Raw genomic sequence first — 27,702 nt, forward strand, 5'->3', positions numbered from 1 at the left:
AATGGAAAACAGAGCTAATTATTGTATTTTTTTTAATGGCCCAGGGGCTGTGTCATGGCAGCATGTTTATAATTAATTCATGAGTTTAGGTGCTCTTTAAACATGAGATTGCATGGTTGTGTTTAAATAATGTAAGTCATAATTTTTTTTTGTTTTTTTTTTTTTTTTTTAACTAAAATTGCCTTAAGTGTGGAAAGATTCTGATTTTGAGTTGAAAAATGTTTATTGTGTTATTAAAGTAAATTGTTTGATGTAACTTAATACAACATTGTGAATATAGTTTTTTGAAGTTTATTGTGATAACATGTTTAATCATTACAAAATAATGTATGATTGTAAACAAAATATTTATTTGGGCAAAATTTTTCTTTTACAAATTATCAAAAAAAGATAACTAAACAATTAAGCAGTACAAGCATTCTGTCAATCATTTTTCTCGATTGATTATTTAAATTTACTAATATGTATGTTTTAAACATGACATAAAACATTATGATTTTAAAAAAAAACGGCACTTTTCCATAACTAAAATATAATTCAAAGATAATTCTTTAATAAACACAAAAAACAAAGTGATAAAAACAAAAAAAACCATTTGCGCATAAAAAAATGAGCACATAAGTATTACTAATGTACATTACGGCGACATACAATGTTCAGTTTGTTCACATATAAATAAAGAAACGTCATGACGTACAAACGTCTAAATGACCATGTGACACGCCACACTGTGTACCTGCTGATCTAAAGCGAAACTGAAAGGGAAAATGGCAACCAACAAACGTTCAAAGGTCTGGGGCCAAGGGGAGGTCCAATACTTGGTGAAAAGGATGGATGCACTGGACTATATATGTGCAAAGACATATCCACGTCCTATGGGACATAAAAGGAGTGTTGTGAAAAAAATATGCAGGGGCCTGTTCCGTAAATTTCATATCAGACGCACATCAACGCAGGTACTGAAGAAATGGGCTGATTTAAAGTACAGGGATAAGGAGAGAATCGAAGAAATTCGAAGTAGCCTGGTATTGATAGCTGGTAAGATAATTTTTTCATACATACATTATCTATATTTTTGATTAATAATATAAAAACATAACAGTTTTTAAAATCATTAACGGTCTGCAGTGATTTGTTAGATCAAAAAATCACATTATATGTTGTTGTTTGGGTTTAATGAAAAGTGTTTTTATTTAATGTTAACAGATGTAAACTCATTGAATAATGAGTCAAGGCAGCCCACCAACAATACTGATGAAAATGTAGTCCAGCAGCTGTCTGCAAGCATGGATTCCAACCCTGAAAATAGCCTACCCATTTTAAATGAGGAAGCAGACAGCCTTGATTATGATGTTCTGTCACCATCATCAGGACATGGTGATGCTGATGTAACGTCTGAAGAGAATATGGAGGACAATGGTACTGATGTGGTTTTCCAAAGTTAGTACAGTGGAAAATCTTTAGCTACATGGCTAATACTCTAACAAAATTACCTTATGTTTCAATTAGGTGGTAGAGGATCAGGTTGGGACATGAGCGCATCATCAGGAGATGAACGTGAAAAACAAGTTGTCAGTAATGGTAAGTTTCATGAGTGTACAACATAATGGTAAATGTTTCAATTTTTCATTGTTTAATTTAATTTTTATAACCAAACGCTAAAATATATAACAATAACTGTTTTTTTTGTTGTTTTTTTTACAGAAATAGTCACACTATATGATGTTTATGTGTCTGCGAACCGACTCAAAGAAGCCTCTGCGGCGCATGATGCCCTAATCCTTAAATATATTAATCAACGTAATAAATAAATGATGTTTGTTTTGTAGATTTCTATGTTAACCATGTATGTCTAATTGTTTGTAAACTAAGATTTTACCAGAAAAATATTTTTTAAAATTGCAAAAAAAATTAGACAAGTTAATAAATAAATCTAAATTAAAATAAAAGTTTTAAACCATTTTCACAAAAATTGTGCCTAATTGATTCGAAAAACACATTATTTCATATGGCAGGTTTATTATCTGTGGAATGGTTACACATTTGTTATTTTCACAAATATGCACGAAATATCAGGCAACAGAAGGAATACAATAATCACCAAAAACATACGAAAATAATATAAAAAAACAATACAACTACTTCTTTTTGCGTTTGTTTACCAAACTCATGCGTGACCTACGGCCACGCACACCACCCTTTCGAAGTGCTTGTCTTGATGGCTCTGCTGCAGCTTGAGGAATTTCAGGGGCATCAACAGGAGCAACAGGATCAACAGGTTCAACAGGGTCAACAGGTTCAACAGGTTCAACAGGTTCAACAGGTTCAACAGGATGAGAAACCTCGCCAATGGCAACATAGGATGAGTCTGTTAGTTTTTTTGCTCTTGCCAAACGTAAGACATCCTGGATTAAACATTGGGCTATGTATTTTTGATCTGGGGTCAGTTCACGCATTTCATCATCCACAAACATAGCAATACCAGAAAGGGGTGGTCTGTTGTGCTGGTCTAGGATGTTTTGTGCCACTCCCATCAGTTTTGTTACAGCTGTAGTAGTGTTTGGAGGGATGGTTTTTTTTCTCCTTTGCCAACTTTGTGTGTAGGACACATTGGATGGGCCTGCCTCAACCAAATCAACATTGGTTAATTGGCTAGCAGGAGTTTCCATTAGTTGTTCAGATGTTGATTGCTGACTTGTTGTTGGCTCCTGCAATACAAAATTAACATGAATAAATAAAATTGTCATTCAAATCTATTTTTATAAACAAAATTTGTACACTTTTACATATATATTGGAAAGTAGACAAATATTCATTTCATCATCAATAAAAAATACCAAAAACAATTTTTAAAAACAATTAGGACAATTTTAAAAATTATACCTCAGATATAGTCACTTCATTGTTCGCATCAGGGGGAATATCACCACCAATATTGAGGCTACTGGTTGATGGCCTGTGAAGCTCCTGGTCCCTTGTGAAATTTAATAAATCAAAATACCACAGCGTTGGGACGTAGACATCACCAGTGCCAGCACCAGAACGCTTGGATTCCTCTATTTTGTTCAGTTCTTTCTTATAAACTGTGCGTATTGCCTGTATTTTTCTTTTAACCAGATCCTCGGTACCTTTTTGATTAGGATGGTATTTGTCATATATTGCAATCATTTTAAGGTACGCATCCTTTTTAAGTTGCCTATTGCTGTACTCGGGGGATTTAATTTTCCATAAGGGTGTTTGCGTCTGGTACACCTCAATGAATTCACGTAGGAATTCCTCCTTATTAGTACACATCTGTAAAACAGTAAATTGGAGATACATCAGTACAAGCACTGATTTAAATAAGAATAAAAAAAATTTAAAAAAAAAAAATTGCACATACACGTCAGGCAAACATTAAATTGGAGCAAATTCAGTACAAACTATGATTTTGACCAAATTAAACAAAGAAAAAAACTAAAAAATTATATACAGCAAATACTATAGCACATACACGTCTGGCTAACATTAAATTGGAGCAAAATCAGTACAAACAATGAGTTTTAAAAATACATTAAAAAAATAATTAAAAAAAAAACGATAACACATACCTTGAAGCAAAGAAAAGCAAGTCCAGATGACAGTTGCGTCCAGATGACAGTTGTTTTCCAAAATAAGTTGTGCGAGGACAAACGCAAATGGGTAGACAACAGCTGCAAGAATGAACACGCATCTGCGCACATTTATACTACCAACAACCAATGAAAATCTATAGCGCTGATTAAACAAATGAGTCGAGGCAAGCAGGGGTGTAGCGAGTTTACAATTCTACTACATCAAGATGCACTTTGTGTGGGGAACCAACGCCCATATCGCCATGACACTTGGAAATCCATGCGGTGAGACAGCTACACAACGATAATATTGTTCCTCATTACATCGGGACACGAGATAGCTTGAAAGGTGACTATAACAGAGATTGTGACATGTGACCGTAAGCACACGACAAAAACATGGACACACAGCGATGAACACACATCGCGCTAACGAACAGGGCGTGCCGCACATACGGCGACATCGCGCCCGATATCGCAGTGTGTAAAGTAGCCTTTAGTCTTCTTTCTGGCCCTGCTCCTGGTCAGCCCTGATCGTGTATCCCTTTCTCCAAGGGGACTGGGCAGGAGTGTGATTTAATCCACAGAAATAGACAAATAGGGAAAGCCAAAACTCTGTCACACGGCAGGGACACCCAGAGGTATAAGGCAATAAGAAATTGACAGGAAAACAAGAACAAGGTGAAAACTAAAAGACGATGGGTAACTCCGTAACAACACCAAGCACAAAACAACTTTTTCTCCAGCAAGTCTAGGACACCACAACTCACAGACCAACACAGCATAAACTATAGTTGGCGTAGGTAGATTTCCTCTAGTCTAAAAATGAGTGATTGGCTTCCTTACAACATGTGATCAAAGAACAATAACAAGCAGGCTAGCAGAGGTTAACTGTTGCTAGCCCGTCTATGAATAAGCAAACAGCAGGTTGACGCCCCGGTGTGCCTGAGTTGATCAAAATCACCAGAGAAACCATTGGACGGAGTGTCAGACTCTGAAAAGTGAACAGATCTTGATGCCACTGTAAGAGGGACCCCCCTTTTTCCCCAAAACGTCCGGGCGACGGCGGGGATAAGATTCCGCTATTATACAGTGATGCCACTGACAGGACAGATGAGTTTTCCGGAAACGGTAGTAAAACAGTAACAAGATTTATTGTTACCTAACTCACCCATTTGTATGGGGAAGAAAAAGAAACTAATAAAATAAACAGTTAAAATCAAACAACTTGTACAAGAGGACTATGTTTCTAATTTCCTTACCAGGAGAACAGCCACATATTCTTGGTCCCTGACAGGGGATGTCTTCCCTGGGGCCAGTAACGCCACCCCCCTCCCCTAAATATGTCTGGATTTTCACATGGTTAGTTCCAAAGGGGAAGCCGTAATATGTCTCTTTTCTGCTGGTTCACAATCTTAACACTATCCCCAATCAATAAACTCCTCGGGATCCCAATATGACCAGACTCAGCTGCACAGCTAAGCAGAATTCAACCCAAGTTTACTAACAAGAATAACATATAAAATAAGTGACTGTATTCAATTCTCATTTACATGAAATACAAATATCAACAATGCATTGCATTTGATTAACATGCTCTGCGGGAAAATCCAATCCGAACAGGAGGGTGCCTTGTGAACTTCACCATGGTCTGTGGCCTTTCTGAACTTCGCACCGCGGTAGCAACAGTCGTTGAGAAGGCGAATACAGTTCGTGCCTCACTGACACCGTCCCATAGAGACCAGTTATTTCGGTTGGTTTAAACACCTAGCTAACCCTAGCTAAACTTGTTGGACCGGTCAAGGAGAATTTAAAATAGAACGAAAAACATGCGGTACCTCATCTTTGTTTTGGGTATAGAGTGCTTTACCCTTCCACGGGCGCCGTGCCACACTTTACAAACTGGCCAACTCTTTTGAATGATCTCCTGTTGTTGGTTTTCTTTATTTTTCATGCTCTTATCTCCCGTTGTTGGTTTTCTTTCTTTTTTATGCTCTTATCTCCTGTTGTTGGTTTTCTTTCTTTTTCTTTTTCACGCTTCCACCTTACAGAAATTGAGAAATATTTTTCCAGATTTCACCAGTCACAGGAGCACACACAAAACACAGCTCGTCTCAGCTTCGTCTCCGTGGCTACCAACCGACTTCTATTTACAACAAAACTTTATTCATCCTCAACTTGACTGACAGAGCAATGATGCAATAAAAGTATTTTATAAATCAAGCCTCAAAATCTCATTTTCACTGCACAGTTAAGCTATTATTTACATCACAGCATTCACAAAATGATTTAAGTATTGTTTTGTTAACTCTTAATAAAATTTAGAACAACAGTGAGTGTCGCTTACACCTAATGGCCAGATGTCATCGTTAAAGGTGTGCATTTTGTTCATAGTCAACAGCAACACATATCTCTATACACTCTCCTACACTGAACAATAACAAGCAGGCTAGAAGAGGTTAAATGTTGCTAGCCTGTCTATGAATGAGCAAACAGCAGGTTGACGCCTCGGTCTGCCTGAGTTGATCAAAAACACCAGAGAAACCATTGAACAGAGTGTCAGACTCTGAAATGCGAACAGATCCTGATGCCACCATGACAGTCCGCGAGTTTTGTGCAAAACTCCATGTGACACTCACTGTCCCTGCAATCACTGCTGTGCAGGTTTGAACCTTTTACAACAGTTAATTTGTTATTTTGGTGTGAGAAACAATGGCTGCCCTACCTGTGATTTGCACAAAAGAAAAGCAGCATGCAATAATTTTATTTTTTTTATGGTCTTAGGGGACTTCTGGTGCTGATATTTATCAGCTCTTTGCATGGAGAAAGAGTTTGTTTTGTAATGAAAAAGTGTGTAAGAATTCATAGAGAAGCTTAAAGATGGTAGTACGTGTCAGTCAAGAAGAAGGAGCTGCACACCAATCCACGTCCATGACTGACAATATTAAGGGTGTAAATGATTTGATGAAAGTAATGAATAGGTGAAGAAAATGTGAAGACAGTGGTGCATTTGTGGCTCACAACTCAGCCTACAATATGTCTTAGGGCTCCTTTCCACCAGCCTACTGCTTCCGATGCGAGATCATCGGAAGCGATATGATAATGACCCTCTGCTGCAGGTGTCAGGGGAGGGTCATGTGACTGTTATCCGATCTTGGGATCGCATCACAGGAGTGGAGAAAAGGGAGTGGGCACTTTCTCCCATCTCCTCCGCTGTTTGTCTCTGCGTGCACCGCACTGCAGTCGCATAACATGCGAGTGCAGTGTCATGTTTCACACGCTCCCATAGACCTGTATGGGGTTGCGCAAACTGAGACTCGCTGCAAAATGCAACAAGCTGCGATTGCACCGATAGCACGATTCCTGTTGAGAAATAACAGGAAAGATGACACTGTCTCATTGAATAACACGGGTGCGAGTGCAATCCGATTTTTTTTATCGGATCGCACTCGCACCAGAAAATCCCAAGTGGAAAAGAGCCCATAATGAGGGAATACGAAAGTTTGTTTAGAGATAGAAAAATTGTGGTAAAAAATGGAGATTATGTAAAAAATATGTATTTCTGAAAGTTGATTATAATAATTTCTACAGTCCGAGTATGGATAATTTTTGACTCACCTTTGAATAAGGAGTAGATCTATAAACAAACACTTCTCACTATTGTAAATTGCATCACCAAGAAGTAAATATTTTGCAATTATGAAAATCACAGGATGGATAGACATGTTAATGATATGGAAAAACTGGAGACAAATTTTCAAAACATCTTAATTTACTCAGTATGAAGTATGAGGACCAAATGCAGAAATACCTATAATTACTCACCTTGTCATGCCATCAACAAGGTTATTATTGGTTATCAGAGGAAGGTTTTTCAATATGAATGTACCAAAGCTCAAAAATCATCAAGTTCTGCTCCTGGCAGCTAACTTTGTAATTATTAGTGACAATGAGGTCCCAGATGTTCCTGATGGAAGACAGGAGCACAAAAAAACATGTGGCTTGGGCATTGCTGTGTTAAACACAGGCTGTTGAGGCACTTTTGAGAAATAGCCCTACGACTGGGTTTACAACCAACCCAATATGGCACCAAGCTTGTTACCGTACAATATGCCACCCAACAAGATAATCGTGAGAGTACAACTGGTGTGATATAGCCTCACAAGATTCAAAGAATGTTGCATATTGATCCATTCTGTTCTACAAGTGAAATTAGACATCGTATACCAAGTTTAAGGTATCAATGTCTAAACAATCCATCAAAAGTTGTTTGCATAACATTGGGCTGGAAGCCAGATTTCCAACTAGAGGTAGTTTATTTACCTCATGACACTGCTTTCAAAGGCTATCATGGTGCAGAGAAAAGTGGTAATTGAGGCTGCAATAGATGACTATCCTTTTCATTGATGAGTCCCATGTTTGTCTGGGATGTAATAATAAAGACTACCATGTAAAAGTCTTTCCAAGGTAACGTGATCAGGAAGCCGTTTTTAAGCTCAACCATACCAGGCCGCATATTGCTCAGGTTACTTTGAGCAAACTTTGCAAGCTAAACATGCTACCATGGCCTGCAGCGTCTCCAGACTTTTCCCCATCAAGTAGTCATTGTTTTACAATTGCAAAGGGAGCTGCCAGCAGAGGAATTTGATGATTTGCCAGGACAAGTGAATTCTGCATGGCAGAATAAGAGAAGTGTATATTCATAATGATAAAATCAGTTCAACGTGATTTCAAATTCGAGTAAAGTATTATGAAATGCAAAAGTCTCACTAAATTCAAACAATTTGCGATTCAATTTGCATGAATCACCTAATAAATGGGTTCTGCGTTTATATACATGGCAGAAGAATGAATCAGTAAGAAAAAGCTTACACGACCTCAGACGCAACCATCTGGGCTTTCCCATAATGCCATGCAGCACATCACATTGTATAATGTCGCGAATTAGGAGGAACCATCGTAGCTTATATTGAATAAAAATACTCAGCAAGGAATGCAGCAGAAATGTTAAAGTGATTTTAGGATAATGAGAGTCAGAAATCAGCGATATATATACAATGGGGAAAATAAGTATTTGATACAATGCCGATTTTTCAAGTTTTCCCACCTACAAAGAATGGAGAGGTCTGTAGTTTTCATTGTAGGTACACAACAACTGTGACAGAATTAAAAAAAATCCAGAAAATCCCATTGTAGAATTTTTAAAAAATTGTTCTGCATTTTATTGCATGAAATGAGCATTTGATACAATAGAAAAACAGAATTTAATATTTGGCACAGAAATCTTTGTTAGTATGTACAGAGGTCAGACGTTTCCTGTAGTTCTTGACAAAGTTTGCACATACTGCAGCAGGGATTTTGGCCCCCTCCTGCATACAGATCTTCTCCAGATCTTTCAGGTCACTCCTCCATACAGATCTTCTCCAGACCTTTCAGGTCACTCCTCCATACAGATCTTCTCTAGATCTTTCAGGTCACTCCTCCATACAGATCTTCTCCAGATCTTTCAGGTTTTGTGACTGTCGCTGGGCAACTTTGAGTTTCAGCTCCCTCCAAAGATTTTCTATTGGGTTCAGGTCAGGAGACTGGCTAGGCCACTCCAGGACATTGAAATGCTTCTTATGAGCCTCTCATTAATTGCCCTGGCTGTGCGCTTCGGGTCATTGTCATGCTCTTACTGAGGGAAAGAGGTTGTTGGCCGAAATCTCTTGATACATGGCCCCATCCATCCTCCCTTTAATCCTTCAATACTGTGCAGTTGTCCTGTCCTTTTGCCCTTAAATATACAGTATATACTGCTCAAAAAAATAAAGGGAACACTAAATACCATTTTGTTGTTTAAGTGTTCCCTTTATTTTTTTGAGCAGTATATATATATAAAGATAAGAAGAGAAAGCTCTAAGATATTTCACAAACACTAAAATACTGTAGTAGAAAGTAATGTATTGAATAAATGCAGCAGTAAAGAAGATGAGAGTGGTAGTCTGCAAAACATACAGAGATTAAACTGATAGAAGGAGAGATATCAGAGGTGCCAGCAGCAGTGACAGACTCAGCGTGATTGATCACGGATATGGTGTAGATGACATCTGTCCTGCTGAATTTCATTTAGAATTACACATTTTTTTCTTCATTCTTTATGCATTGAAAATCAGATCAACTGAATTCTCAAACTCTGATGACACAAAAAATGCTCTATTACTCATCACATCACCTGTTCAACTAAGTGCGTCATCTACAACACTACTTGTCAAAAGATTTACATTGCACTCACTATCCAGGAATTAAGAGTCAGGTTACGGGAACATGTAGGGGGTATTCAACTAACAAATGACAACAGATTCAGACAATCATAAAGCCATTCCTAGGCATATTATGTATTCCTACTGAGAGCCCTCGTGGGCAGGGTCCCCTTTTCCTGTACCAGTCTGTGGCTTGTTATGTTCATGATTATCGTCTTGTTTTGTTATTTTTACCCCTTTTCACTTGCAAAGTGCCATGGAATAAATGGCGCTATAATAATAATAATAATAACTGTGAATACATTTACTAAACTTACAGTTAGGCCCTGTGCGCACTTGCCAGTTTTTGCCACGGATTTCCTGCGATTTTGCTGCATGTTTCACTGCATGTTATGTTCATAACATCTCTGCAATGATTCACCAGCAAAACCTATGGGAAAAAAAAATGCTGTGCGCACTATGCGGATTTTGACAGCTGCATGTTTTGCTGTGGGATTCCCGCAGCAAAAACAATTGCATGTCACTTCTTTTCCGCACGTCACTGCGGCATTTCACTCCATTGACTGCAATGTAATCGTGAAATCCCACAGGGAATAACGCAGGCAGCAAATTCTGTGCGGTTCATTGCGTTTTCCTGTGTTATTCCCTCCGGTATTTCGCGGTTTCGGGACATAACGTTCATCGCTGCCCTGCGTCATTATGACAGGAAGAGGAAGCCGGGCAGAGAGTAAACACACACACATCACAGACACAGACATAGAATACACACATCACACTCACACACAGACACAGACACATAGAATACACATACAAATCAAATGGACATATAGAAAAAAGAAACGTGGGCTCCGCTGTATTTTTACCTTCCAGCCGAGGTAAACACACAGCGGTGGCCCAGTATTCTTAGGCTGGTGAGGGCAAGGGGCAGGGTTAATGTCCCCCCCTCCTGCAGCCGAGAATATCAGCCCACAGTTGCCCCGGGACTGTCGCATCCATTATGCGGCAGTCCCGGCGTGTCCCCGGTTCTTCCAGATGCCGTGATGCAGTGGCAATCCAGGTAATAATGAGTTAAATGGCAGCGGATCGCTGCTATTTAAGTCCAGGCTTGATCATGGCAGCATCTATGAGATAGCTGACATGATCAACCCATAAGTAAAGTGAAAAAAACACACACCGAAAAATCCTTTTTTTAAATAAAACACAAAAAAGCCGCTGTTTCACCCCTTTATTAACCCCCCCAAAACACACAGCTCCGGGGTAATCCACGTCCTGCAACGCTTGCATCCAGCCGCGACTGACACACAGCGCTGAATGCAGCCTCGCAACGAGACAGACTGCAGAGGTAATTACAGCTCATTTCCCACGGCCGGTAATGTGAACAACACATTACCGCTCGGGAGAAATGCAGCGTGTGCTCACAGGGACTTTATCTATCTATCTATCTATCTATCTATCTATCTATCTATCTATCCCTCTATCTGTCCCTCTATCTATTCTTCTATGTGTCTGTTTATCTATCTACTATCTATCTCAGAAGGAAATTACTTTTTTTTTTTTTTCCAATGTGCTTTGTTGCATTAAATACATTAAAACACATGTACCAACCCGCACGCGGCAAAACCGCGGCAATACCACAAACAATACCGCGTTAAAACCGTGGCAAACCGCGGCAAACCACATGCGGTTTTCGGGTGTGGTTTGCCGCATTTTTTTCCCGCGGGTGCGGTAATCTTTCAGACCCTGTGGAATTTTCTTAAGAAAATTCCGTTTTCCAGTGCGCACAGGGCCTAACAGGCATTGAGTGCATCAATGACACCTGTAAAGGAAATGATATTACAAAACAACTTGCCACACTTGAAAACAAGGGGTTTTGGAAACTATAACTTGTAATCCTAAAAGGCATAATGAAGTCCTTACCTTCGTTCCTTTTCTCTGCGCTCCCACATGCCAGAGGGACTTTTATTTTTATTTCATTTTTCTAATTTTTGGCTTAATTTTTCCTATGTATGTTCAAGCGCAGTAGTTGCATACTTTTAATTCTCAGTAATTTATTACTCATTTATACAAAAAGAAGGCAGCATCAAAGAGAGAGGAGACAAAACTACTCCACTTCAGACCTTTTACAAGTTTTTATACATTGCTCAAGTATGACTATGCACATGGTGTTTGTATATTTCCGTGGACACACTGTAGTGAGAAGCAAGGAGATTATGTATTTTTTAAAGTTGATTAAAATAAAATTCACACCCCAAGTGCGTATTATTTTTGACTCTCCTTTCGATGTAGAGTACCTCTTTAAACCAAAACTTCTCAAAATTGAAATGTCAACACCATTAAGTACAAAATTATGAAAGTCACAGGATCTATAGACATGTTAAGCCTTTCATGAGATTTAATGTGCCTATACGCTATGGTCGGATAGAGGTTAATGACGAATGACGTATAGGTACATTATAGCGATAACATGGGCCACAGAAGATATGCCCACGTGATCACAGTTGGGAACTAGGCCAGCACTGCCTTAATAACCGACCTTTCCCACTCAAGGACACTCTTCACTCCCCTTTCAGCCGAGGCTGTTTTGCACATGAAGAGGTAGGACAAAAGAATTTAGGGACCATCCATCTTAAAAGGTACAGCATGAAGTGGTTGGATGACTTTTGTATACTTTGATTAAAAATCTGTATCTAAGTACCTTATGTTTTTAACGTTTATAGCAATGATTAATTAATCGGACTATGCTGTCGCCATAGGGCTGTCAGGAAAAAAATAAACAAGGTAAAGCGCTCAAAGTACAGCAATGCAAAAATACATTCTATAAAATTATTTTTATAGTGTAAAAGCTGCTAAACATAAAAAAATATAAATGTGGTATCGCTGTAATCATAGTGTTCTGAAGAAGGAAGCTTTTTTATCAATTTTATGACTTGGAAACTACGTAAAAAAAATAGTAAAAAACCCAGTTCCTGAATTACTGTTTTTATTGATTCTGCCTCACAAAAAGTGGAATGGAAAGTGATCAAAAAATATTATGTGGCCCAAAATGATACCAATAAAATCTCCAACTCATCTCACAAATAATAAGCCCTCCCATGACTCTGTTGGCAGAAAATTAAAAAAAATATAGCCTTCAAAATTCAATGATGCATAAAATCTTTATTTTAGAAAAAGTGTTTTAGTTTTGTAAGCCAAACCTAAAAAAAATCTATATAAATCCGATGTTGCTGTAATCGAATTGACCTGAGGAATAATGCCGTCTAATCACTTATACCACAAGGTGAGCAGTGTAAAAAATAGTAATAAAGCGATTTCTTCAACTACTGCTGATTTGTTTATTCTGCCTCGCAAAGATCGCAGTATGGTGTGGCTCACATTTATCCTGCGCTCTACACTAAGTTATTACTTCGGGGATTAGGTGTAAATATATTAAATGTGATTTAGACAAAATTTCCTACAGAAAATTCCCTGTAATGAGGCAGAGGGAGTCACATTGAACTCCCTTATGGCCTGCTTTAGGGCTGTGACCATCTTTTCACTTTTCTTTTTAGGTGTGCACAAAAGTGTAGTCAACAACAGTTTTGTACACCTTTGAAAAGATGGATACTGCTGAAAAGAGGCCAAACAGTGTGTGTAGCACCCAGGGATATGCAGTACTCGGTCCAGGCAGTGTCTCTATTGGGAATGTCACGGTGGTGGCCGCTGCCCGGTCCCGTACCCCTTTTTGTAATGGGGTTATTTACAAGGGATTTGTGAATAAAGTTATTTGTGACGCCACTTGCGGTGTTGCAGCTAAGTGTAGGGAGCCGCCGCTGGAGAATGTCCTTACTGGGGCTGATGGTATGAGCAGCTAGTATGGTAGTCCCTCCGCAAGTAGGGTATTGACCCAGCAGGTGTATGGTGTGGTGGATGTCGGAAGAAGGAGTCCAGACAGGTATTCAGGGAAACTGATTTACTCACTCTTCGGGTGTTAACTGGTTGCCCGAGGCCGGCTGGTTTCACCTCCAGGTCCCCTTCGTCCCAGTGCCAGTCTGGTTCTCTGGTATCTTCTTCCCCTGCCCCTGTCACTGGTAAGTGCGTTCCCGTGGTATGGAACAATGGGCGTCCCCGGTCTTTGGTTTGTCCACCTCTGTCCGCCTGACGGTAGCATAAACCCTGTGGGGTTGGAGTCTCTGGTTCTGTCCCCGGTCCTCCCTTTTCTACTGAGTCTTCAGATTCTTTAGGGTCAGCAAGGTCATTGATGGTCCTCTTTGCTTTGCAGGTGTTAACAGGTTGGCTTGAAGCTCTTTCCTGTCCTAGAGTCCTGTACCTCGTCGGTGCATAGTTCTGGGAGTACTCCACCACACTCCACTGGCAACCACCACTCCTGGGTACCAGGTCACCGTCAACCCAACTCCGGACGTTGCTCAGTCACACCTTCTCACTTTCACTGTCAACTCCAGACCTAGACTGACTACTGACTTCCTGTCTTCCCGACTACTCTCCACAGTCTGCCCCTCCCACCTGGTCAACTAGTGAACTGGATTGGCTCCACTTCTAGGCATCCATCCATGGTCCCACCTTAGCTAGGTACCATTGTATGGGGGGATTGTTGGGGAAAACTGGGACTACCTGGGTTTTTGGTGTTACCGGAACTGGGGTTCTGGGTCCCTAAGGTGGGGATGCAGAACCTTGTAGCACCCTGATGGATTCAGGGGCGCTACAAGTGCGGAGAAACTCTGCTGCCTCATTATAGTAAATAAATCCATTGGAGATTTTTCCTTAGTCACTTATTTTTGAGATGTAGATAGAAAACGTGATATTAATGCTCAGCATAGAGCACAGGATAAATGTGAACTGATTCAAAATGTTCTGTACCCAAACTGCAATAAAATAGCATTCAACTCAACCCACAAAAAAGTCCCCACTCAGATTTATCATCTGAAAACAGAAATATACCGTAGGTAGCCTCCACATCACTGGTAGCACAAAGGCTCTGAAGAAGCACTATGGCTCCCCTCAAAGAAGAAATCCAGTAAAATCTGCATTAACAAATCCAAATGCCTCCTCCGTTATGAGAACTACAATGTGTCTACACCACAGTTAATATCCCCATGTTTGGTATTGTAGTGAGGAGAGCTCTCTTAATTTAGAGGATGTGTGTTTCCAGAAGCATGAGCTGGACACAATGTACAGAAACTACAATGTACTGGGCACTACAATATCTTATTTGCAATTTTTAATTGTGGAACATTCGCTGCATTTGACTCTATGGGTGTTTTCCAGAGACAAAATTGTCACTACACCCAGAGATGAGTTCCCAGAGGAATGTAATTTCCATATTGTGGTCACTTGAAGGGGTTTCTGCTGTTCTGTTTTGAAAATAGAGTCCACAAACTATTCTTGGAAAATCTGTGCTCCAAAAGTCAAATGGCACTCCTTCCATTTAAAACACTGCCATGTGGCCAATCAGTACTCTACCGTCACCTTTGTTTGTGTCCTTTTTCTTCCTTATCCTTTTTCCCTTTTTTTTCTCCTTTTTTCATTTTTTGTATTATTTTATATTTTTACTTATTTATTCTTTTGTTACAAACTTTTCAACAACATGTAAAATTATAATAATTTGAAAATCTTTATTGGTAAAAACGCTGTGTCATAGGGGCAGTTGTTTTGCCCGCTGATTTTTTTGAACTTTCAGTAGGCGTCCTATACGTGTCAACTCCTGCATATCTGTATATTGTTAATTTTTCTTTCTTTTCCTGAAGAAGCGGACTGGATCCCTGAAACATATAAAAAAATAAAAGAAATGTTATTAATAATCAACAGTATTTTAAGTCGGCAGCAGCGCAGCATTAACCCTGTTTCTCCTTTACAGCATTCAAGCTTAACCCAGGTGGGGTTGCGGCAGGCGCCATTAGCTTAAGCCTTCATAGGGGTTTTGACTATCACAACCCAAATACCTTAGTGTAATATCGTGCACACTGCACTGTAATATCTGATAAGACCCTATTTACGCTCTGTTGCCCTCAGCTCTATATTGTGAAAATTTAAAATTTGGGGTTAAAACAATATTTTAGTGGTAAAAATGTAATTAATTTTTTTCAACACTAATAGTATAAAATTTTGTGACACACTTGTAGTGTCAATATTCTCACTGCACCCCTAGATGAATTTATTATGGGTGTATTTTGTAAAATTAGGTCATTTATGAGGTTCTGCATTTCGGGCATGTTTAGACTCTGAAAATGTGACATGGCACCCCCAAAAAATTCTAACTAATTCTTAACTCCTATATGGTGCTCCTTCTCTTCTAAGCTTGCACTCTGCCTCAAATGTACTTTCTGCGCACATATGGGGAACTGTCAAACTTAGGAGACATTGTGTAATAGATTGAATGGTTCATTTTCTGTTATTACTCTTTTTGAAAATGAAAACTTTGGGACCATAGCAACATTTTAGTGTAAAAATTAGAAAATATTTTACAGCCCAATACTATACAATTCCGTGAATCACCTGAGGGTTAAAATTGATCACTGCACCCCTAGATGAATTCCTTGAGGTGCAATTCTCAGAACGGGTTCACTTATTTTGTTTTGCTTTCTTTGCATGTTAGGGAATCTTCAAAGTTGACATGTTGTCCACAATTTATTCCAGCTAAAAATGTGCTCCTTCCCTTCCGAGCCCTACCTAGTGCCCACACAGTTATTTTCCATTACATATGGAGTAATAGTTTAGTCAGGAGAAATTGCAAAAGAAATTGCATGGTCCACTTTTGACGGTTACCCTTTAAAAAATGAAAACATTTGTTATAAAGCAACATGTCTGTGGTAAAAATGCATATCTTCACTTTCACGACTCAACGTTATAAAAATCTCTACAGTACCTGTGGGCTCACGGTGTGCACCACACATCTATAAGGCTGCTTTCACACATCTGTATTTTCCTGTGCGGCACAATTCGGCGCTTTGCAGAAAAAACGCAACGGTTTTTTTTTGCCGCCGGTTGCGTTTTTTTTGCATAGACTTACATTAGTGCCGTATTGTGCCGCATGGGCTTGCGTTCCGTCCGGTTTTTGCCGCATGCGGCAGATTTAGCCGATGTGGTGGCCGGATGGAATGTTGCCTGGCACGTTTTATTGTCCGGCAAAAAAAACCGCATCGTGCCGCATCCGGTCGATGCGGCACGATTTTCAATGCATGCCTATGGACGCCACATGCGGCGTCCTGCGGCAAAAAACGCATCCGGCAGCCGCATGCATTTTTTTCCACTGCGCATGCTCAGTGGCCTGCCGCAAGCGGCAAAAACCAAACCGACCGCATGTAAAAAACTTATGCAAAGGATGCGTTTTTTTTGCCGCATCCGTTGTATAGGTTTTAGAGCCGGATTGGCCGGCTCTGCTAAAACGGGAGCTGTGAAAGCAGCCTAAATATTCCTTAAGGAGTCCAGTTTACAAAATGATGTCACTTGTCGGTAGTTTCCACTTTTTCGGCACATCTCCAAAAGCAACACGGCTTCTGCTAACAATTGCAGCCAATGTTGCATTGCAAAATGGTGCTTCTTCCTTTCTGAGACCTGCTGTGTGCCAGATTTTAAAGGCTAGATCAGACGTGGCCAAAAAAATTTAAAGAAGTTAACCCCGTTCAGGAAAATCATTCTTTTTTATCAAATGAAACTAAGATCATTCTGTACCAGATTGATGGGAAGAAAAAAGGATTGAGAAAGTTTGGATCATCCTCTGGAAAACATGGAGGAGGCAGTGTGATGGCCGGGCATGTATGGCTTCTAATAGCACTATGTCACTTATATTTATTGATAATGTGAGTGAAGACAGAAGCAGCCGGATGAATTCTGAAGTGTACAGAGCTATACTTTCTGCTCAAATTCAACCAAATGCAGCAAGGTTGATTGGACGGCACTTCATCATACAGATGGATAAAGACCCAAAACATACTGCAAAAGCTAGGAGGATTATTTAAGACAAAGAAGTGGTATATTCTGCAATACTGAGTCAATCACCAGATTTCAATTCCCTTGAGCATGCATTTCACTAGACAAAACTTAATGCAGAACTCCAGCCCCACAAAACAAGCAACAACTGAGGTCAGCTGCAGTAAACGTTGGCAAGGCATCACAAAAAATTAAATCCAGCATTTGGTGAAGTCCATGGCTTAGAGACTTCAGGGAGTTATTGCCTGAAAATGATGCTCTACAAAATATTAAATGGAACCTGTACATATATCTAATCCTTGCCTCATTGTCCCAGCAGCTAGTATCATAGTATCTTTATCATATATAAAGAGAGCTTTAGAAAAAGTATTTCTAAAGATCCTTTATGATATGCTAATGAGTGCAGGGACTAGGGTGTTAGTTCCTCTGACAAGTCCGCTTTCTTAGCATGTTAGCACACACGCTATTCAATGCCCATTGCCCAGTGTCATCAGTGGTGATGAGCATACCTGCGTCCATTGTTACCACTTCAAAACGCCGGGTTTAGGGCACATGATTACAATGCCCGGCACTTCCAGTTATGTGCACTAGACCTCGCTGAAGCCCGGACGCAAACACCCGGCTTCATAGTGCGCAGACTAAGGGACCATTTGAAATGCTTAGGAAGCCTTTGCAGATGTTTTGTGGTAATTATTTTTATTTTCTGAGATAATGACTTTTGAGTTTTCATTGTAAGCCATAATAATCAACATTAACAGAAATAAACACTTGAAATAGATCACTCTGTGTATAATGACTTTATAGTATATATACAGTACAGACCAAAAGTTTGGACACACCTTCTCATTCAAAAAGTTTTCTTTATTTTCATGACTCTAAAAATTGTAGATTCACATTGAAGGCATCAAAACTATGAATTAACACATGTGGAATGAAATACTTAAAAAAATGTGAAGCAACTGAAAATATGTCTTATATTCTAGGTTCTTCAAAGTAGCCACCTTTTGCTTTGACTACTGCTTTGCACACTCTTGGCATTCTCTTGATGAGCTTCAAGAAGTAGTCACCGGAAATGGTCTACCAACAGCCTTGAAGGAGTTCCCAGAGATGCTGAGCACTTGTTCACCTTTTGCCTTCACTCTGCAGTCCAGCTCACCCCATACCATCTCGATTTTGTTAAGATCTGGTGACTGTGGAGACCAGGTCACCTGGCGTAGCACCCCATCACTCTCCTTCTTAGTCAAATAGCCCTTACACAGCCTGGAGGTGTGTTTGGTGTCATTGTCCTGTTGAAAAATAAATGATGGTCCAACTAAACGCAAACTGGATGGAATAGCATGCCACTGCAAGATGCTGTGGTAGCCATGCTGGTTTAGTATGCCTTCAATTTTGAATAAATCCCCAACAGTGTCACCAGCAAAGCACCCCCACACCATCACACCTCCTCCTCCATGCTTCACGGTGGGAACCAGGCATGTAGAGTCCATCCGCTCACCTTTTCTACAAAGACACGGTGGCTGGATCCAAAGATCTCAAATTTGAACTCATCAGACCAAAGCACAGATTTCCACTGGTCTAATGTCCATTACTTGTGTTCTTTAGCCCAAACAAGTCTCTTCTGCTTGTTGCCTGTCTTGTGGTTTCCTAGCAGCTATTTTACCATGAAGGTCTGCTGCACAAAGTCTCCTCTTCATAGTTATTCTAGAGATGAGAAGGTGTGTCCAAACGTTTGGTCTGTACTATATATATATATATATATATATATATATATATATATATATTAATATATACAGTTAGGTCCAGAAATATTTGGACAGTGACACAATTTTCGCGAGTTGGGCTCTGCATGCCACCACATTGGATTTGAAATGAAACCTCTACAACAGAATTCAAGTGCAGATTGTAACGTTTAATTTGAAGGTTTGAACAAAAATATCTGATAAAAATTGTAGGAATTGTACACATTTCTTTACAAACACTCCACATTTTAGGAGGTCAAAAGTAATTGGACAAATAAACCAAACCCAAACAAAATATTTTTATTTTCAATATTTTGTTGCGAATCCTTTGGAGGCAATCACTGCCTTAAGTCTGGAACCCATGGACATCACCAAACGCTGGTTTTCCTCCTTCTTAATGCTTTGCCAGGGCTTTACAGCCGCAGCCTTCAGGTCTTGCTTGTTTGTGGGTCTTTCCATCTTAAGTCTGGATTTGAGCAAGTGAAATGCATGCTAAATTGGGTTAAGATCTGGTTATTGACTTGGCCATTGCAGAATGTTCCACTTTTTTGCACTCATGAACTCCTGGGTAGCTTTGGCTGTATGTTTGGGGTCATTGTCCATCTATACTATGAAGCGCCGTCCGATCAACTTTGCGGCATTTGGCTGAATCTGGGCTGAAAGTATATCCCGGTACACTTCAGAATTCATCCGGCTACTCTTGTCTGCTGTTATGTCATCAATAAACACAAGTGACCCAGTGCCATTGAAAGCCATGCATGCCCATGCCATCACGTTGCCTCCACCATGTTTTACAGAGGATGTGGTGTGCCTTGGATCATGTGCCGTTCCCTTTCTTCTCCAAACTTTTTTCTTCCCATCATTCTGGTACAGGTTGATCTTTGTCTCATCTGTCCATAGAATACTTTTCCAGAACTGAGCTGGCTTCATGAGGTGTTTTTCAGCAAATTTAACTCTGGCCTGTCTATTTTTGGAATTGATGAATGGTTTGCATCTAGATGTGAACCCTTTGTATTTACTTTCATGGAGTCTTCTCTTTACTGTTGACTTAGAGACAGATACACCTACTTCACTGAGAGTGTTCTGGACTTCAGTTGATGTTGTGAACGGGTTCTTCTTCACCAAAGAAAGTATGCGGCGATCATCCACCACTGTTGTCATCCGTGGACGCCCAGGCCTTTTTGAGTTCCCAAGCTCACCAGTCAATTCCTTTTTTCTCAGAATGTACCCGACTGTTGATTTTGCTACTCCAAGCATGTCTGCTATCTCTCTGATGGATTTTTTCTTTTTTTTCAGCCTCAGGATGTTCTGCTTCACCTCAATTGAGAGTTCCTTAGACCGCATGTTGTCTGGTCACAGCAACAGCTTCCAAATGCAAAACTACACACCTCTAATCAACCCCAGACCTTTTAACTACTTCATTGATTACAGGTTAACGAGGGAGACGTCTTCAGAGTTAATTGCAGCCCTTAGAGTCCCTTGTCCAATTACTTTTGGTCCCTTGAAAAAGAGAAGGCTATGCATTACAGAGCTGTGATTCCTAAACCCTTTCTCCGATTTGGATGTGAAAACTCTCATATTGCAGCTGGGAGTGTGCACTTTCAGCCCATATTATATATATAATTGTATTTCTGAACATGTTTTTGTAAACAGCTAAAATAACAAAACTTGTGTCACTGTCCAAATATTTCTGGACCTAACTGTATATATATATATATATATATATATATATATATATAATTGCCTTATTCTGTCTGTCTGTCTGTCTGTCTGTCTGTCATGCTCCGAAATTGTGTCCTTACGGTGACACAAAGCTGATTGGCCGCTGGGCTCGCCATGGCCCCGCCCCCCCACACGGATTGGCCTCTCGCCCCGGCTCTCTGCAGGCCCCGCCCCCCTCACGCAATCCACGCTCGCTCTGGCCCAACTGACACGGAGCCCCGATTCCCAGGTGAGTACACACACATCACATCACACTCACTCTCACACTCACTCTCACACACACCTCACACATCACAACATGCTGGGATATCGCTTGCTTCTACACCGGCTCCGTCAGGATCCCGGCAGCGCCACACATAACCTTGCGATGCTGGGATCTTCACGGAGGCCGTGAAAGCTGGTAACCATTATACACATCGGGTAACTAAGGTCCCTTAGTTACCCGATGTGTATCATAGTTACCAGTGTACACCGGCTCACACTCACTCTCACACACACATCACACACACATCACATCGCATCCACACATCAAGGTCCTGCAGCTGCGGAAAATACAGACACATAACAGCACACACATAACAGCACACACATAACAGCACACACATAACAGCACACACACACACATACACACACATAACAGCACACACATACACACACAAATCAGATCACACTCACACACACCTCACACATCACATCGCATCCACATACTCACAACATCCTGGGATATCGCTTGCTTCTCGGCCTCGATACTGTGCTGTTGTGATCTTCCAGGACCTGCCGGAGGATCACATGGCCAGAAGCATGTGATATCCCCGGATATTGTGAGTATAAGCGCGTATGTGCGATATCGTCAGTGTCTGTGTGTGTGAGTGGATGCGATCGGGTGTGTGTGAGTGTATGCGATCGGGTGTGTGTGAGTGGATGCGATCGGGTGTGTGTGAGTGGATGCGATCGGGTGTGTGAGTGTCGGCAGAGGAGCACGGCGTGCTGGAGGAGGCTGGGAGCAGAGAGGCTGATCATGGGGAAGGCTGGGAGGAGAGAGGCTGATGCTGGGGGAGGCTGGGAGGGGGAGGCTGGGACGAGGGAGGCTGATGCTGGTGGAGGCTGATGCTTGGGGAGGCTGATGCTGGGGGAGGCTGGAAGGAGAGAGGCTAATGCTGGTGGAGGCTGATGCTTGGGGAGGCTGATGCTGGGGGAGACTGGGAGGGGAAGGCTGATACTGAGGGAGGCTGGGAGGAAGGAGGCTGGGAGGAGAGAGGCTGATCCTGGGGAAGGCTGGGAACGGGAGGCTGATGCTGAGGGAGGCTGCTGCTGAGGGAGGCTGGGAGGGGAAAGCTGATGCTGGGGAAGGCTGGGAGGATGGAGGCTGGGAGGAGAGAGGCTGATCCTGGGGAAGGCTGGGAACGGGAGGCTGATGCTGGGGAAGGCTGATGCTGAGGGAGGCTGGGAGGGTAAAGCTGATGCTGGGGAAGGCTGGGAGGACGGAGGCTGGGAGGAGAGAGGCTGATCCTGGGGAAGGCTGGGAGAGGGAGGCTGATGCTGGAGGAGGCTGGAAGGAGAGAGGCTAATGCTGGTGGAGGCTGATGCTGAGGGAGGCTGATGCTGAGGGAGGCTGGGAGGGGAAAGCTGATGCTGGGGAAGGCTGGGAGGAAGGAGGCTGGGAGGAGAGAGGCTGATCCTGGGGAAGGCTGGGAACGGGAGGCTGATGCTGGGGAAGGCTGATGCTGAGGGCGGCTGGGAGGGGAAAGCTGATGCTGGGGAAGGCTGGGAGGACGGAGGCTGGGAGGAGAGAGGCTGATCCTGGGGAAGGCTGGGAGAGGGAGGCTGATGCTGGAGGAGGCTGGAAGGAGAGAGGCTGATGCTGGCGGAGGCTGATGCTGGGGAGACTGGGAGAGGGAGGCTGATGCTGAGGGAGGCTGGGAGAGGTAGGCTGAGAGAAGAGAGGCTGATGCACACACACACACACACACACACACACGCGCGTGCGCACTGCACAACAGACCACACCACACACACACACACACACACTGGGAACCACAAACAACTGCCCTACACAGACACCCACACACACAGACAACGCTGCACACACACAACACCCAACACACAAACACCGCGGCACACACAAATATACGCACATACCGCACAACACACACATTGCACAAAACATACCTCCCCCCAAAACACACCACACACACACAAACCGCGCAACACACACACAACGCTACAGACACACAGCGCTCCACAAACAACGCAACACACGCAACACACATACAACACCGCTCTCACCCCCCGTCACACCCAGACAACACCCAGAACATGTACAGCGCCCTACACAAACACTTGGTAACTACAGACAACAACATCTCTCTCTCTCTCTATATATATATATATATATATATATATATATATATAACAAAAATCATACATAAACTACAAAATACGTAAATTCTAGAATACCCGATGCGTAGAATCGGGCCACCTTCTAGTATATATATATATATATTCCTTGTTGTACTGAATTTAATTAATTAAATTAAGAAATTAACTTTTTGGTGATGTTCCAATTTAGTGAGATGTACCTGTTTATTGTATACACTCATCAAGAGTGAAATTGTAAGACCAAGAAGAAAAAGTACAGAAATGTCTGATGTATTGATAGTCAGTGATTTGACCATGTGGGTAACTCCATTAAGAGGTCTTCACAAAGAATGTGACACCAGTTCTATTCATGTTATTATGGTATGGTGTGGCGTAATTAACAATAGCTGGACCCCTCTGATCTTTAATCCAGGCATGCTAAGTGCTCGGCATTACATTAATTCAGTGGTGGAACCAGTGTTATAGCCATTTTTCCAGGAGCTGTTTTTCAACCAAACAATGCCTGCTCTCGCATTTCTCATGCTAGCATTTTTTCTGGCTTAGATGTGCCACCAGGGCTTGCAGCATCTTTGATTTTCCCTTCCATCAAACAGATCTAGAATGTCATTGTTTTGAAATAGAAAAGAGATGTGCCAGCAGGGGATCTTGATGATTTGCTTGTCCAAGTGCATTCAGTGTGGCAGAACTGGCACAGACAACTATTAATAAGTTAATAAATATTAACTTATAGTCAAGGGTTTTTTTTTTACAGATTTAGCACACTTTTTTTCTTATTTCATAAACCAACACTACAGTTGAAGATTAGAGACTATAATGTATTTTATAGATAGAGATATATGACTCCCAATTCATCAGTCACTTCTGTCTCCTGCACTGTTCATTCAATCTCCAAAGTTCCTGAAATCTTGTTTTCAGCTCTGTCTTCACTGAGGGATCGAATTATTGCTGCAGTTTATGGACAACTACTGACAGTGTGGGGGGTGAGGGGGCTGGAAGAAGCCTCAAGAAGAGACACCAAATAACAGGTTGCTTAAAATGACAGATACAGTACATAAAGATTAAACATTACTTTACCATTATAACATTGTTTGAAGTGGGCCATTCATACAGAAGCTTGGAGCACGAAATGATAAAGAAAAAGGCTGAACGGAGCCAGGGCAGAGCCATGGGCGTAGTGACCCATGACTCACCTTTGCAGGGCAGCAAGGGGTTAATGTTTTTCTGTAGAAAGAGCGGGCTTGTGCGGGGTCAAGAGTTTAGGGGGGGTGGATCTATAGGGCCAGGGGAGGGGACAGGGTGGGGGCTGTATATATGTCCAGGGAGAAAGGGGGGGGGCACTACTTCGGCGCGAGGTACCATTAGAGAAGGTCCCCGTGTCACCTCACCTTGTCTCCCCCTGATCTGATGGCATCGGTTGCAGGACTCCTGGAGCAGCTTCGGGCTGCTGCCGGCGGCGCAGATGGAGCGGTGATCAGGACAGCGTTGAGGGAGATCCTGGGAGGTCCGGATGCGGTGTCTGAAGCTGACCCCCCACCGCTCCGGAGTGGGCGCAGGGCGAGGGCACCGGAGAGGTTCTCGCCTGATGCTGCTCCTGGTCCTCAGCGGCGCCGTAGGAGCCCCTCCGGGGACCCTCCTCACCAGAAGAATCCACCTGCAGCAGCTAGCAGGAGCAGGCGAGGGAGGAATCCTGCTCGGCGTTCAGGACCTGCGGCGGTGGGCGGTCCCTCCAGGGGTCATGTGACCGGCTCAGCTGCCTCTACTGCTTCAGGCTACGACAAAATGGCGGCGGTCCTCCCTGGCGATGCTCCTGTCGGGGGGACTGCTAGACAGCATGGAGATGGAGTTTCTGCGGGGCCTCCGGGGCCGGGAGTGTGGAGTACGACCCTGCAAGGAACGTCACCTGCCGAGCCCAGGATGGATGCAGCTTCCAGGATGACAGCGCGCACTGGGTTCGAGGATACTGCCAGGAGTGGGGCATTGCAGCTGCGGAGATCATCGCCAGAGAGGAGGTCGCGGTCCAGGTTTCGGTCCCCTTCGACGCGGAGGAGCGGGTCGCCATCAGGGAGGTCAGCGACGGGGAGAAATTCGCCCGCACGGCAGGGGCCTGCGCCATCCCGATCGAGGTCGCGATCCAGGAGGAGGTCGCCTTCACGGTCGGCATCTGAGGGGAGTCATCCTGCATCTCATTATCCGGTTCGCTCCCGGGTCATCCGACCAAGGTCGAGCACGGCGGGTTCCCAGGTCCCCCCTGGTCGAGCTGCCGAAGACGTTTCCGTGCTGGTCCATTCTGGAGGAGATCGTCGTCTGGAGTCAGGATTTTCGGCTGGTGGGTCTCATGTACCGACGCAGCTTGGTGAGTACTCCTCTATGTTGTGTGCGTCCTCACCTAGTTTAGTTTCCCCGGGAGTGAGCAGGGGCCAGGCGCAGGGCGTCATAGGGGGTCTGGGGGTCGCGGGGCCGAGCGCGGCGGGGTTTGATGTCGGTAGTCTGACCAATGTTTTGAAGGGTGTGCGTGATTTGTTGGCGCAGTTGGATAGGACGAGTCAGGGGGCGTCCGGGTCTCCTGTCCCAGCGTGGGTGCCGGATTCTGGGGCGGCAGCATCGGCTGTGGTTGTGGTACCGACGGGAAGCGAGGTGGTTGCTGGGGATAGTGTGGCGGATCCCGGGCAAAAGGAGAAGGAGAAGGATAAGGAGGGAGATAGGATTATTTTGGATGATAGGGCTAGAGGGGAGGTGTACGTTTGCTTTGAGGGCCCCCTGGGGGCGCATTTAAAGAAGGAAGTGAAGGAGAAGATTTGGAAGGATGAATACGTGGAAATTTTTTCCCTCCTTCCTTTGGAGAAGTTTAATTTGGATAAGAAAAAGAAGGATGATAGCAAGAAGGAGGAGGAAGAAAAGCGGAGGTGGCGGCTGATCCCTCAAACGTTTGTTAACTGGTTGCAGGCTTTTGCGATCCTAGCTAGCGTCATTGGCGAAAAGGCGCCGGATAATTGTTCTGGGCTATTCTGCTACATGGATGCTATAGCGGAAGCTCATAGGATTTATGGTGGGCAGACGTGGTTGCGGTACGATGAACAATTTAGGCAGCGGAAAGCCGTGCGACCCAGTATCCGATGGGATCAGAAGGATATTGGTTTATGGTTAAAAGTCATGGCTCCGGCTCGTTATGGTCAGCCCTTTCACGGGGGGGCCGGGTCGGCCGGCCACACTACTGCTGGGGGTGCGGGGACCCAGGCAGGGGGTGTTGGAGCAAAGGCAGGTGTGTGCTGGCAGTTTAACGACAGCCAGTGCAAGTTTGGAAACTCCTGCAAGTTTAAGCATCAGTGCTCAGGTTGTGGAGGGTCCTCCCATGGAGCAGCTCGTTGCTTTAAGAAGGGTAGGCCCAAGGCAGGGGGAGATTTGGGAAAAGGGGGTGAGCCCGGTGAGGCTTCACGAGATGGCCCCTTATCTAGATAGATACCCCAAGCGGGATAAGGCGGTATTGTTGGAGGATGGTTTTCGTGTTGGTTTCAGGATCCCCCCCCCTCCTCATGTTGTTCCGTTTCAGTTAAAGAATTTGTTGTCGGCGCGGCGACACCCAGAGGTTGTGGCTAAAAAGCTTTTTGGGGAGGTTGCTTGTGGGCGGATGGCGGGTCCGTTTGCATCCCCCCCCATCCCCAATTTGGTAGTATCTCCGTTAGGGGTCGTCCCAAAGAAGGAGCCGAACAAATTTCGGCTCATTCAGCATTTGTCGTTCCCCAAGGGTTTGTCGGTGAATGATGGTATTGACCCAGACCTCTGTGCGGTGGTTTATACCTCGTTTGACGCAGCCGTCAGCTGGGTTCGGAAATGTGGTCGGGGAGCATTGTTAGCGAAGACGGACATCGAGTCGGCATTCCGCTTGCTGCCGGTGCATCCTGAGAGTATGCGACTGTTGGGTTGTTTTTGGGACGGTTCCTATTTTGTTGATCGTTGCTTACCAATGGGGTGTTCCATTTCTTGCGCTTATTTTGAAGCGTTTAGTTCCTTTTTAGAATGGGCAGTGTGTGATGTGGCGCAGCTCTCGTCGGCGATCCATTATCTTGACGATTTTTTGTTTATCGGCCCCGCTGGGTCGGCAGTGTG

General features: G+C 43.0%; 1 protein-coding gene across 1 annotated transcript; it reads right to left on the minus strand.

The window, feature by feature from the left end:
* Positions 1-537: 537 nt before the first annotated feature.
* On the minus strand, positions 538-27,462 carry LOC142251844 (uncharacterized). The gene is made up of 4 exons (XM_075324893.1): positions 27,394-27,462; positions 2,884-3,294; positions 2,163-2,708; positions 538-549 (listed from the first exon to the last, which is right to left on the minus strand). Exons 1-4 carry the CDS (start codon positions 27,460-27,462, stop codon positions 538-540), a joined length of 1,038 nt encoding a protein of 345 aa, XP_075181008.1.
* Positions 27,463-27,702: the final 240 nt, after the last annotated feature.

The sequence above is a fragment of the Anomaloglossus baeobatrachus genome, chromosome 9 (assembly GCF_048569485.1).
Source record: "Anomaloglossus baeobatrachus isolate aAnoBae1 chromosome 9, aAnoBae1.hap1, whole genome shotgun sequence".
Taxonomy (NCBI): Eukaryota; Metazoa; Chordata; class Amphibia; order Anura; family Aromobatidae; genus Anomaloglossus; species Anomaloglossus baeobatrachus.

Bases quoted from the DNA above. Each gene is read 5' to 3' on its own strand.
- LOC142251844 (XM_075324893.1), bottom strand. From the start codon at position 27,462: ATGTCCGTCTTCGCTAACAATGCTCCCCGACCACATTTCCGAACCCAG. The intron at 3,295-27,393 runs GTATAAACCACC...ACTGTTTTACAG, and splicing joins TGACGGCTGCGTCAAACGAG to ATGTGTACTAATAAGGAGGA. The intron at 2,709-2,883 runs GTATAATTTTTA...TTTGTATTGCAG, and splicing joins ATGAAGTGACTATATCTGAG to GAGCCAACAACAAGTCAGCA.